Source organism: Triticum dicoccoides, chromosome 1B (assembly GCF_002162155.2).
Source record: "Triticum dicoccoides isolate Atlit2015 ecotype Zavitan chromosome 1B, WEW_v2.0, whole genome shotgun sequence".
In the NCBI taxonomy this organism is placed as follows: Eukaryota; Viridiplantae; Streptophyta; class Magnoliopsida; order Poales; family Poaceae; genus Triticum; species Triticum dicoccoides.
In genome coordinates, this window is record NC_041381.1 from 34,674,171 (window position 1) to 34,687,678 (window position 13,508).

Genomic DNA, 13,508 nt, shown 5'->3' on the forward strand with positions numbered 1-13,508 from the left:
CTTCAGATCTGAAAGTACTGCACTTACCCCTTCGGATTTGTGCTCCCTTCATGGCCACCGCCGGCGCCGCAACCACCATCGACCTCCATCCGCAGCGGTTGGCTCCGAATCGCAGCACAGCTTGCATAAAGAGTCAGGTCGACCGAATCTCCACCGTGCCCGCCATTGATCTGGAGTTTTCCATGGTGGGGATCGAAGCCGCTAGGGTTCAGGTGAGGGGCCGATTTGGGGAAGACAGAGCTAGGGTTAGGGTCGAGCGAGAGAAAGAGAACAGAGAGAGAGTGAAGCGAAGAGGTAAGAGAGGGGCCACATGTAAGAAAGAAGGGCAAATATGTCAAACTGACGGCAAGTTAGCAGTCAAACAGCCTTGACTGGACGGAAACGGAGCGGAGGGGCATTTCTATAAGTGGCATTGACGGCAGAGGGGCAAAACTGAGCATACCCGAAAACTAGGGGCAAAACTGAGTAGTGGGTTCGAGTTAGGGGCAGAGATGTAAATGTCCCTTTTATCATTTACCTACTCAAGGACAAGCAGGAATTAAGCTTGGTGATGCTTAATACGTCTCCAACGTATCTATAATTTTTGATTGTCCCATGCTATTATATTACCCGTTTTGGATGTTTATGGGCTTTACTTTACACATTTATATCATTTTTGTGACTAACATACTAACCGGAGGCCCAGCTCGTATTGCTGTTTTTTTTTTGCCTATTTTAGTATTTCAAAGAAAAGGAATATCAAACGGAGTCCAAACGGAATGAAACCTTCGGGAGCGTGATTTTTGGAACGAACGTGATCCAGAGGACTTGGAGTGCAAGTCAAGAAGCAGCCGAGGCGGCACGAGGGTGGAGGGCGCGTCCACCCCTACAGGGTGCGCCCCCTATCTCGTGGGCCCCTCGGGCGGCCACCGACCTACTTCTTCCTCCTATATATACCCACGTACCCCAAGAACATCAAAGGAGCAACCGAAAACCTAATTCCACCGCCGTAACCTTCTGTATCCGCGAGATCCCATCTTGGAGCCTTCGTCGGCGTTTCGCTGGAGGGGAAATCGACCACGGAGGGCTTCTATATCAACACCATAGCCCCTCCGATGAGTTGTGAGTAGTTTACCACAGACCTTCGGGTCCATAGTTATTAGCTAGATGGCTTCTTCTCTCTTTTTGAATCTCAATACAATGTTCTCCTCAATCTTCTTGGAGATCTATTAGATGTAACTCTTTTTGCGGTGTGTTTGTCGAGATTCGATGAATTGTGGATTTATGATTAAGTTTATCTATGAGAAATATTTGAATCTCCTCTGAATTCTTTTATGTGTGATTAAGTTATCTTTGCAAGTCTCTTCGAATTATCAGTTTGGTTTGGCCTACTAGATTGATCTTTCTTGCATTGGGAGAAGTGCTTAGCTTTGGGTTCAATCTTGCGGTGTCCTTTCCCAGTGACAGCAGCACGTATTGTATTGTTGCCATCGAGGATAAAAAGATGGGGTTTATATCATATTGCATGAGTTTATCCCTCTACATCATGTCATCTTTCTTAATGCGTTACTCTGTTCTTATGAACTTAATACTCTAGATGCATGCTGGATAGCGGTCGACGTGTGGAGTAATAGTAGTAGATGCAGGCAGGAGTCGGTCTACTTATCGCGAACGTGATGCCTATATACATGATCATGCCTAGATAATCTCATAATTATTCGCTTTTCTATCAATTGCTCGACATAAATTTGTTCACCCATCGTAATACTTATGCTATCTTGAGAGAAGCCACTAGTGAAACCTATGGCCCCCGGGTCTATATTTTATCATATGAGCTTTCAATCTACTTTTATTTGCGTCTTTAGTTTTCCAATCTATATTATAAAATACCAAAAATATATTTATCTTATCATACTATCTCTATCATATCTCACTTTTGCAAGTGGCCGTGAAGGGATTGACAACCCATTTATTGCGTTGGTTGCGAGTTCTTTGTTTGTTTGTGTAGGTGCGTGAGACTTTTGAGGAGCCTCCTATTGGATTGATACCTTGGTTCTCAAAACTTAGGGAAATACTTACGCTACTATTGCTGCATCACCCTTTCCTCATCAAGGAAAACCAACGCAAGCTCAAGACGTAGCAGGGAACAACATATGTTGTTATGCGGTTTGACCGATAAAGATCTTCGTAGAATATGTACGATCCAATATTAGCATCCAGGTTCCGCTATTGGTTATTGACCGGAGATGTGTCTCGGTCATGTCTACATAGTTCTCGAACCCGTAGGGTCCGCACGCTTAACGTTCGATGACGATATGTATTATGAGTTATGTGTTTTTGATGATCGAAGTTTGTTTGGAGTCCCGGATGAGATCACGGACGTGACGAGGAGTCTCAAAATGGTTGAGACATAAATATTGATATATTGGACCATATTATTCGGACACCAGAAGAGTTTCGGAAAGTTTCGGATAGAACCGGAGTGCCGGAGGGGTTATCGGAACCCCTCGGGGGAACTAATGGGCCACCATGGGCCTTAGTGGAGAGAGAGGAGGCAGCGAGGGCAGTCCGCCCCCCTAGAGTCCGAATAGGACAAGGGAAGGGGGGCGCCCCCCTCTCCTACTCCGTCTCCCTCTCCTTCCTTCCCCCTCCCTTCCTTGTGATGGAATCCTACTAGGACTAGTAGTCCTAGTAGGACTCCCTCTCCTTGGGCGCGCCCCTAGGGACCGGCTGGCCTCCCCCTTGCTCCTTTATATACAAGGGCAGGGGGCACCCTAGGACACACAAAGTTTCTCTTAACCGTGTGCGGTGCCCCCTCCACAGTTACACACCTCGATCATACCATCGTAGTGCTTAGGCGAAGCCCTGCGTCGGTAACATCATCATCACCGTCGCCACTCCATCGTGCTGATGGAACTCACCCTCGTCCTCAACTGTATCAAGAGCACGAGGGACGTCATCGAGTTGAACGTGTGCTAAACGCGGAGGTGCCGTACATTCGGTACTTGATCGGTTGGATCGCGAAGAAGTTCGACTACATCAACTGCGTTATTGAAATGCTTTCGCTTTCGGTCTATGAGGGTACGTGGACACACTCTCCCCTCTTGTTGACATGCATCGCCTAGATAGATCTTGAGTGATCTTTAGGTGGGGGATGAGGGAGCAGCCAGGAGGGCGCCCCAAGTAGGCCGAACCCTACTTGGGGTCCTCCCCAAGTGGCGCCCCTTTCCTCATTGGAGTGCGGGAGGAAGGAAGGAGGAGCTGCCCCCCTCCCCCCCTGCGCCTTTCCTTTCTCTCCTGAGGAGGGAAAGGATGGAGGGGCCACCCCTCCCCTTTCCTCCCCTAGGGCCGACCAGCCATGTAGAGGGGCGCACCAGCCCCTAGTGGTTGGTCTGTTCCCTCCTATGGCCCATAAGGCCCATACACTTGCCGGGGGGCGGAACCCCTTCGGTGACCCGATGACTACCCGGTGCACTAATGACCCACAAGTGTAGGGGATCTATCATAGTCCTTTCGATAAGTAAGAGTGTCGAACCCAACAAGGAGCAGAAGGAAATGATAAGCGGTTTTCAGTAAGGTTTTCTCTGCAAGCACTGAAATTGTAGGTAACAGATAGTTTTGTGATAAGATAAATTGTAACGGGTAACAAGCAATGAAAGTAAATAAAGTGCAGCAGGGTGGCCCAATCCTTTTTGTAGCAAAGGACAAGCCTGGACAATTTCTTATAATGAGAAAGGAGCTCCCGAGGACACATGGGAATTATCGTCAAGCTAGTTTTCATCACGCTCATATGATTCGCGTTCGGTACTTTGATAATTTGATATGTGGGTGGACCAGTGCTTGGGTACTGCCCTTACTTGTACAAGCATCTCACTTATGATTAACCCCTATTGCAAGCATCCGCAACTACAAAAGAAGTATTAAGGTAAACCTAACCACAACATTAGACATATGGATCCAAATCAGCCCCTAACGAAGCAACGTATAAACTAGGGTTTAAGCTTCTGTCACTCTAGCAACCCATCATCTACTTATTACTTCCCAATGCCCTTCCTCTAGGCCCAAATAATGGTGAAGTGTCATGTAGTCGACATTCACATAACACCACTAGAGGAAAGACAACATACATCTAATCAAAATATCGAACGAATACCAAATTCACATGACTACTTATAGCAAGACTTCACCCATGTCCTCAGGAACAAACGTAACTACTCACAAAGCATATTCATGTTCATAATCAGAGGGGTATTAATATGCATTAAGGATCTGAACATATGATCTTCCACCAAGTAAACCAATTAGTATCAACTACAAGGAGTAATCAACACTACTAGCAACCCACAGGTACCAATTTGTGGTTTTGATACAAGATTGGATACAAGCGATGAACTAGGGTTTTGAGAGGAGATGGTGCTGATGAAGATGTTGATGGAGATTGACCCCCTCCCGATGAGAGGATCGTTGGTGATGACGATGGTGATGATTTCCCCCTCCCGGAGGGAAGTTTCCCCGGCAGAACAGCTCTGCTGGAGCTCTAGATTGGTTCCGCCAAGGTTTCGCCTCGTGGCGGCAGAGTTTCGTCCCGTAAGTTGCCCACGATTTTTTCCAAGGTAAAAGCCTACATATAGCAGAAGATGGACACCGGAGGGCCACCAGGGGGCCCAGGAGACTGGGGGTGCGCCCAGTTGGGGGGGGGGTGAGATGAGGCTGACTATGTAGGGCGATCTAATCGATGGGAGGTGACCCCAATTTCTCCTGCCGCTTTTTCGAAGACGCACACGAGCTCGCGCCATCTCCGTGGTCTCATGAGCTCGGCGCTGCATTCCCCTCCCTACATCGCCCGAGTCTGGCTGAGGGGAAATGGTCGAATCGGTCGTTCCTGAGAGGACTGGTGAGTGCTTTAAGGTTCGTGCAATGCAGACCAAACTGTGAATACAGTCAACCAAACGAATTATTTTTTGTCCCACGCGAACTTGTTTGGGTTGTATGCAGGCAACCAAACGCACCCAAATGATGTACTCCCTTTGGTGTTTTTTACTCCGCGTATTAGATTTGCGTCAAGTCAAACTTTGTAAAGTTTGATCAAATCTATATTAAAAAATATCAACATCTACAACACGGAATATATATACCATAAAACTATATTTCATAATGAATCTAATAATATTGACAAAATTTGGCATTGTGGATATTGATACTTTTTTCTATATGTTTAATTACAGTAGAGATATACTATGATTTCGGATAAAAAAGACAGAAGCTTCAAAAAAAAAAGACTAAAAAAGACAGAAGAAAACACACGGCCTCAAATATCTCAATCTGCTCGCTCCTGGTCACGAGAGACCCGATGATCTCACGTGCTCTCTCCTTCGGCTGTGCCGTTCCGCTCCGCTCCTCTGATTGGCCCGCGGCCCCCTCCCACGGATCACGCCCCCAAGGCGAACATCCACCGTCCACGCCGCCCTCCATCCAACGGCCCGCGCCACACATCACGCGGATCGCCCCCCGAACCCCGCGGGTATATAATCCCAGCCACAGCGCCTCCATTTTCAAACCACCTCAACCGCACCACAGCTCAGCTCCCACCCACTCCCAAACCCTCTCGCCGGAGCCCCAGCAACCCGCCAGCAAGCAAGATGGACGGCAGCAAGGCGAAGAAGGTGGCGGCGAAGAAGTTCGGCGGGCCGAGGAAGAAGTCGGTGACCAAGTCCATCAAGGCCGGGCTCCAGTTCCCCGTCGGCCGCATCGGGCGCTACCTCAAGAAGGGCCGCTACGCCCAGCGCGTTGGCTCCGGCGCCCCCGTCTACCTCGCCGCCGTCCTCGAGTACCTCGCAGCAGAGGTATGCACCACCGTCATCCTCGTCATCACCCTCCCCTCCGACCTACCTCTCTCCCCGGACTGAAACGAGCCGCCGATCTTGTTTTGCAGGTGCTGGAGCTGGCCGGGAACGCCGCCAAGGACAACAAGAAGAGCCGCATCGTGCCCAGGCACCTGCTGCTGGCCATCCGCAACGACCAGGAGCTCGGGAGGCTGCTGTCCGGCGTCACCATCGCCCACGGCGGCGTCATCCCCAACATCAACCCGGTGCTGCTCCCCAAGAAGGCCGCCGAGAAGGCTGAGAAGGCCGAGAAGACCGCCACCAAGTCGCCCAAGAAGGCCACCAAGTCCCCCAAGAAGGCCACCAAGGCGTAGATCTGGCTCCGAGCGCCCGTGCCGGTGAACTGGACTGATGGTGCTCCGTCAGCCCTCGTGTGCCTAGTGTCTCTGTGTTAAGTTAGCTGTGGTGTGTTCCAGAGTGTGTTGAAGCTTGTTCTTTTGCTTTGCCCCGCCATGTAACCGTGAACGAAGAGGAAGCGTCTTGTTTCCTCTGTTCTGCTATATCAATCTGGTTTCTAATGCAGTGTTTGTTAAAACGCCATTGAACTTCCGTCCTGTTTTAACTGTATTGCATTTGTTGTACGAGCACGCTGAGCAGTGTTGGGATAGTTGCCGTTGCTTACAAGTTTCATGATTGCTTTACAACTGATTTTCTGTAAGGGCTTCTACTTTACAACTGATTTTCTGTAAGGTATTCCACAAAAGTTTGTATTTGGAACAGCTTCTGATTTGGTTGATTAGTTATGGTGTTCATCTTTGCATTCTTGCAAAGGAGTCACAATAGACTTAATCTTTGAAACGTGACATCACAAATTTAGATGGTTGTGTACAGATTGCGTTTTTCATGGCTGACTTGAAGGTGCATGCTCAAGTCACACTAGCAAATCTATAGTAGTTCGTACTCCAACCGTCCCAAAAAGTTCGCCTTACATTTGCTTAGATATGGATGAATGTAAACACGTTTTAGTATTAGATACATCCGAATCTAGACAAATACAAGCTTTTTGGGATGGAGTAGTATTTTGCAAGGTAACAGTGTCTAAATGGGCATTGTGTTTGTTGATTTTCTAAGGGAGAGACATGGTTCTTGTTTTGCAAATGAATAAGGGGGTACTACTAAGTGACCATTCTGTGTGTTGATTTATAAATAAGGGAGTACCAGATATGCCAACTATTTTCTGTAGGTGAAATTTATGTCATTTAGGTTGAAATTCTGCTATCAGGAACCATCTCTGTATTCTTTGTGGTGTAAAGGAATCAGCAGCCATGACATACTTGATTATCTGACCGTGAGAAATTGACAACAAATTTCTTATGCCTGACTTGAATCGTCAAGAGAATCAACATGAAGGTAACAACATAGGGGCACCGAGGCCACAAAAGAATATTGCGCCACTCTTTCTTGTGCTAACTACTAGTACATTCAAGGTCATAAGAACCAGTGGTACATATGCCAACACCAACAAAATAACAGTACTTAGTTCGTAAGGTGACAGTGTCTCATTCTCCGGTTTTCGCCAACATCGTCCCGGCCCCGACGACAAGGAGCAGCGCGTCGAGCCGAGCCTCCGGGCAGCAGCCTACCTCCGCAGGCCCTCCACGACGTAAGTAGCATACAGATCCCTGTGAACAGAACACCAAGAAGACCGGCGTCAGCTCAGCACCAAGATCATCTAGGACAGCCATGCTGAGGGGATTCAAGAAAGAAACACTCACATGGAATGCTGAATGGCCTCGTAAGCAGCAGTCGCCGGCAGAAAGTCGTTCACAGCGACCTCCTTGTTCTCATTTTTCTTGTCTAGACGTCGCGGTTAAAGAAATCATTCGATCTAAGAGGGAGACATGTACTACAAACTTGCACTGCCTTGTCCATTTATCCATGTTTCAGCTCTAAACAAACTACAAATGCACATAGCCATGCACCGGTAATTCATAAAAGAGGCGAGGGCTGGTGATTTTTCCTAGAAGTATCCTGCAGGTTAAAAATTAGGGGGCTCTTTTCTGCAAGTAAAACCAAAATAAGCAAACTTTTTGTTTTGTGGAATACTTGCTATTCATATCTGAATATAAGTTTTTTTTTTCGAGAAAACACAAAGGACTCTTTGCGTTTCATTTCATTGAAAAGGTGAGAGAATATAAGTTGATCAACCAGGATACAGTCCTCAAAGAAGCGTCTGATTTCAGCCAACCGGTGAGGTGGGAGCTCCTTGATATCATTGAAATGCTTGTATTCAGGGTCGTCAGCGCACACTGCAATGATCTTATCATCTGCTTCTCCCTGTTCAAATAAATACTGATCAGGATCTCTGCCTTCTTTGGACTGCAGGGCTGAGCGATGAAACTATGAAAGCAAACCTGGTCAATCATAGGCATGAGGCCGATTGCCTTTGCACGGAGGAAACAGCCCGGCACAACTGGCTCCTGTATCAACAAATTACAAAGATTTGCGAATGCAGATTGGTAATGTTCTACAACCAACCAACAGACTCTACAGTAGGAAGTACAACGACCTTCTACCCATTTGGTGAGGGTACACCACAAAAGGGAAGTAGTAAGACATACCTGCATAATAACTAGCACATCCATCGGATCACTGTCATCGCACAGTGTGCGGGGAATGAATCCATAGTTGTGAGGGTACACCACTGATGAATAAAGCACGCGGTCCACCTGCACGCGTGCATATAGCCAACGAAAACCATAAGAACGATGGGCCAAGAGAGATTCAAAATAGGAGGGGAAATGAACAGCAATGCTTTACCATTATCAGTCCAGTTTTCTTGTCAAGTTCATATTTAACCTTGCTGCCCCTAGGTATCTCAATGACCTGGCATAAAATAGCATCTATTTTTTAGTTTGTCGTTCAGAACTCCTAGGCATGTTGGATATTAACTAATTAAACAAAATTGAGAAGCTTGAAATGACATATATATTTTATATGAGGTGGAACCCTTGCTTTTCAAGTTAACAGAAGGAAAGGGGCTATGCTATTGATATGGACTTGTAGCGTAAATACACAGAAATTTCTTTTAGATAATTATTATACAACGAAATTAGAAGGAAAGGAAAATCAGTAGGAATATATTAGGGCGCGGCCTTACACAGTTGAAGATAGTTGGTGCATCAGGGCCTGCACAAAGAAGTCCAAAACATAAGTTTTCAGAAGAGGGAAACAATGATATCGACATCTTGTCAAGATCAAATGCCAAATACCTATTTCAAGATCATGCCAAGAATGCGCTGAACCAGGTCTCCGGGTCATGGATGATAGTGTTCTTTCATTAAGAACAGGAGCCTTAACAGGTGCGCTTGCCACCTTGACCTTCTCTGCTGCTTCAATAGCGGGAGCCATCACAAAAACCTGGAAACAATTGTATGTTTGCTTCTATTAGAACCCTAAATACAGAAGCCATCCCAACAGAAGTTAAGTTAATGCCATCATAGAAGATACAAGAATGCTAACTGAAAAAGCGATCGTCGAGCTTTGAATAAAGACTAGATATGATAACACCATGTCAGGAGATCATAGGCACAAATGAGCAAACACAGTAATACAAAATTGGCACTCTCATGAAAAAACAACTTGTCCAACTACGTTGACAGCAGCAACCAAACAATATAATTGACCCAAGCAACCCAACGAAACCAGGAACTTGATATCGATGGATGGTTTTTCATGTATATCCCTGTATGATGAATGCTAGCACCTTCTTCAGTTTATTTACAGAGCAGGCATGGGCAAATGCATCAACATCTTGTAATTGATGATTAAATATATGAACAAACATACATGTTGTGAATGTACAGCGATGAAATCATCAATAAGCAGGACTAGTGATTTTTAATCATTAACAAGGTAGCACTAGTGATTTTTTTTTTTGATGTCAAGACTATTTCTTATTATATCAACCAGATAAATGACTTAGAAGCCATGGACAAGCAGAACTAGCGAAATTTTTGGAGGACAAGGCTGATGATTTTTTGGCAACCATTAAATAAGTGAGGCTAGGAAGCTGTTTTAGAAACCATTATTTATTAATTAATAAGCAAGGCTAGTGACTTGGTTGTTTCCTTGGCAGAAACCATTAATGATAAACAAGACTGCATACCGAATCTGTGTACAGAAAACGCTACTACTGCACTAAGAATGAATCATGAGGATGCAGTAATACAACTACAAGGCTAATGGTGCAGGCTTCATGGCGCCAGCATCCATGGGAGGCGAATGCCTAACACGTACCCAAAAACCCCGCGCATTTCAGTTGCCCGGCCAGATTCATCCGGCCATTTCGCTAGCCGAAACCGCCGAGCAGAGGCGCGCGCGGCCGCCGGAATCGACCCGCTCGGCCAACGGAGGAGACGGAAAGAGCGGGCACCCGCCGCTCCGCTCGATCCAAAACGTCCAGCGGCCGCAGACGCGAGGCGACGCGGAGGCACAGCGCGCGCACTGACAAGTAAACAGCCTGCACGGCCGGAGAGCGCACGGATGGCGGCGACGGGGCGAGGAAGGAAGAGAGACGCACCTGGGATGGGATGGATCTGCTCCAGACGGCCACGCGCGCCGGCGGCGAGGGAGCAAACCCTAGCTAGCCGGGGAGCAGAGGAAGCAGAGTAGGCGAGACGCGTTCGTATCGTATCGTACTTCCCGCCGCTTCTCTGCTGTGCACTGCTGCTCGCTGCGCTCCTTTTGCTGCTCATTTAAAGCCGCGCGTCCGCAGAGACGGGCCTCTTGTACTGGCAGGAGCCGCGAGTTCCCTCATAATCGCATAACTGCCCCTCGCCCGCTCTACCGGCTAGTACGGGTCCGCGATTTGCCGAGCGTCCGAGGGGTGTTTGTGATAATTTGCAGGGGCATCCCGGATGGTGGGATGCGCATATGTTCGGAGACCGGATCGCGGCCGTCGGTGGGCGGATCGGACGTGCCGGGAGCGACGGGGGGCTGTCGGTCGGACCGCGGCCAGGGGATCGAATCAAAGCGGAGAGAGAGAGAGAGCTGGCGTGGAAGCGACGCTCCGGCTGGCTCGCTGCTCGCCGGTCGCGCGCTGGACTTTTAAAAAAATTATTATTTGCGTGTTACGGAAAAGGTGTGCGTGGTTGGCGCGTCGCGCGCGCGCTCGCTGCGCGGCGGTGTCGGTGCGGTGCGGCGACCGAGCCGGTGGCCGGTCCCGCTCGTCAGTCGGGTGCGACGTCGGTGCGGTGCGGTGCGGCGCGGGAGGGTGGCAGGTCCCGCTCGTCAGCTGGTTGGCCGCAGCGTCCGGCCGGCGAGCGTGCGCGGCTGGAGGTGGAGGGGTGGTGCGCTTTACGCCTCCGCTGTCAGAGAGGCTGGCTGGATGGATGGGTTGATGCGTCGGTGCGATGCGCGCGTGGCACGGCCAGGTTGCTTCCTCGTGCATCGGCGAATCGCGTGACCGAGACGCCCCGGCGAGACCATCCTCCGTCCGGTCCGGCCATCCAGTCGGTGCCATTGCCAACCTACCGCGGCCGCGGGCGCGTACGCGTACGTGGGTACATTATACGTGCCAGCTGGAAAGCAACGACGAGCGGTGGGTGGCACGTAGCCACGTACGTATACGTACTCACATCGCGAGGTACAGTATAATACTACCATGAGTATGTACTACTGGACATTGTGCGCTCGTGCCCGCATGTGTTCTCTTCCTTTACGTGCCGTGTTCACATCCCATGCGTACGTGGCTTTTGGGTTTGCATGACGCGTACTACTCGCATGCGTCGATGGGCGAACGCGTGCTCGAGCCCAAAGTCTTCCCTGGCAGGGCAGCAGATCCCGGTTCAGTCGGGTACACGGGTTGACTGCTAGCCACTCTGCCTCCAGCTGTGGTAGGGCATGTACAATGGTTAATAAAATAGTCTTATCTTAAGTCTTGCATGTGATTTAGAGATAACAAATTTTTTTGTCTACAATGGGTCATCTCTTAGCCTTATCTTCAATAGCTAGTAATTCCTAAAAATGTGGTGAGACATATTGTAATAAGAGATCACCTCTTGTCTTCTCTTAAATAAGAGAAGACAAGCTTTTTCTTATGTGTCCTCTCTCCTCCACCTCATCATCTATCCTACGTGGCACTCCTAAGATAGCACCATTGTACATGCCCGTATACGTCTCGATGCACGCGACAGAATTGACTTCACACGCAGCACGGTGCGACCGACCGTACGCTCGCTCGTCGTCCTGACCAGTCAACCACACTGCGTATCCGTCGCCATGGTGCTAGGAGTAGTGCCGTAGCGGTATATGCCACACATATTCCCTGGCGCCACGCTACTTCGGCTCTCGTCGGCGCCGGCCAAGTCCTCGACTCCTCCGTCGCCGCGCTTTTTTTTACGGTTTCGGCTTCTCCGACGACTCCCTGTTCACTGCGGGGGTGCACGAGCCGGATCAGCGGTTCCTTCAGAGGGTAAAACCACGAGTTACCGATGCTATGCATGAAGAGCCAGCTAAATCATATACTCCCTTTTGCCCAGAATAACTTGTGGCATCGCATAAATGGATGCGACAAGTAATTCCGGACGAAGAGAGTACTAGGGATGAAGTTTAAAAAGCGGCGCTAGATGGCCTCCACGCCATATTTTTTAAAACATTTTGGCACATAATTGAAGAGGATTTTTTTTAAGAAAATAAATGACGAGGATCTAGTGTGTGTGTGGGGGGGGGGTGATCAACCATGGCAGTACAACAGACACCAGAAATAATAAAAATAACATTAAGATATGTAGGCCAACTACCGACGACTACAAGCATTGAAGCGAGCCGAAGACACGCCGCCGTCATCACCCCTCCCTCCCTAGAGCCGAACGAAACATGTTCTAGACAATCGGGAAGTAGTCGTGCTAAGGCCACGTAGGACCAGAGCACCAGAACAACAACTGCCGCCTATGAGGATAAGCATAGATCGGAAGTATCAAACCCGAAAACACACAAACATAGACGAACGGATATCGGATCTGAGTGGATCCACCAAAGACAACCACAGACCAAATCCTGTCAGATCCGTCGGAAACACACCTCCACACGCTCGATTTGTCTGTGACGGCAAATTTGTTGTTAAGTCTTTTTTAATAGGTATAAATCGTCGATACCAGATTTTTGAAGGCTAAGCACCACACGGGTTGAAGAAGATTTGCTCCATGCCCAAAAAGAGGTGAATACTAATATCTCGCTTATAGCGAGTATATTTTTTTTTTTAGGAAATAGCGAGTATATTGTTCGTCTAACCTAAAAGATTCCTCCCGTGTAATCAATGCGCGGACTATTTTTGCTTTCTTTTTCCCGTACAATGGATTTCGATCTAGACACTTTTTTTAGCATCAGTACAGACACAAGCGCTCATATACACGTGCATATACTCACCCCTATGAACGTACACACGCACACTCTACCCCTATGAGCACCTCCGAAAGACTGAGCCGGCATATCATCTTGAGATTTACGAAGTCACCGTAGGCACCTCGTCGTCGACGGGAACGTCTCCTTCCACTGAAAGCACGTCGCCGGAAATCCTGAAATAATTCCAGGAATAATGCAAGCACCAGGATGTGAACCCTGGTGGGTTGGGGATACCACTGTCCACCTAACCATCTCAATCACATGTTGGTTCGCTTCGATCGAGACACTTGTGGTTTTGTTCGT

General features: G+C 48.4%; 2 protein-coding genes across 3 annotated transcripts; one reads left to right on the top strand and one right to left on the bottom strand.

The window, feature by feature from the left end:
* The first annotated feature begins 5,536 nt into the window (after window positions 1-5,536).
* LOC119317667 (histone H2A.2.1-like) lies at window positions 5,537-6,401 on the top strand. The gene is made up of 2 exons (XM_037592152.1): window positions 5,537-5,822; window positions 5,912-6,401. The coding sequence occupies exons 1-2, from the start codon at window positions 5,619-5,621 to the stop codon at window positions 6,173-6,175; spliced, it is 468 nt and encodes a 155-aa protein (XP_037448049.1). The 5' UTR covers window positions 5,537-5,618; the 3' UTR covers window positions 6,176-6,401.
* A 719-nt stretch (window positions 6,402-7,120) lies between these two features.
* On the bottom strand, window positions 7,121-10,539 carry LOC119317677 (soluble inorganic pyrophosphatase 4-like). 2 transcript variants are annotated; one of them, XM_037592162.1, is made up of 9 exons: window positions 10,384-10,539; window positions 9,074-9,221; window positions 8,962-8,990; window positions 8,622-8,687; window positions 8,423-8,530; window positions 8,216-8,281; window positions 8,018-8,138; window positions 7,577-7,658; window positions 7,121-7,483 (listed from the first exon to the last, which is right to left on the bottom strand). In XM_037592162.1, exons 2-9 carry the CDS (start codon window positions 9,210-9,212, stop codon window positions 7,441-7,443), a joined length of 654 nt encoding a protein of 217 aa, XP_037448059.1. In that variant the 5' UTR covers window positions 9,213-9,221; window positions 10,384-10,539; the 3' UTR covers window positions 7,121-7,440. The 2 variants fall into 2 exon arrangements, with proteins under 2 accessions (XP_037448059.1, XP_037448066.1); XM_037592169.1 differs by lacking the exon at window positions 10,384-10,539 and adding an exon at window positions 10,101-10,235.
* Between the last annotated feature and the right edge of the window lie 2,969 nt (window positions 10,540-13,508).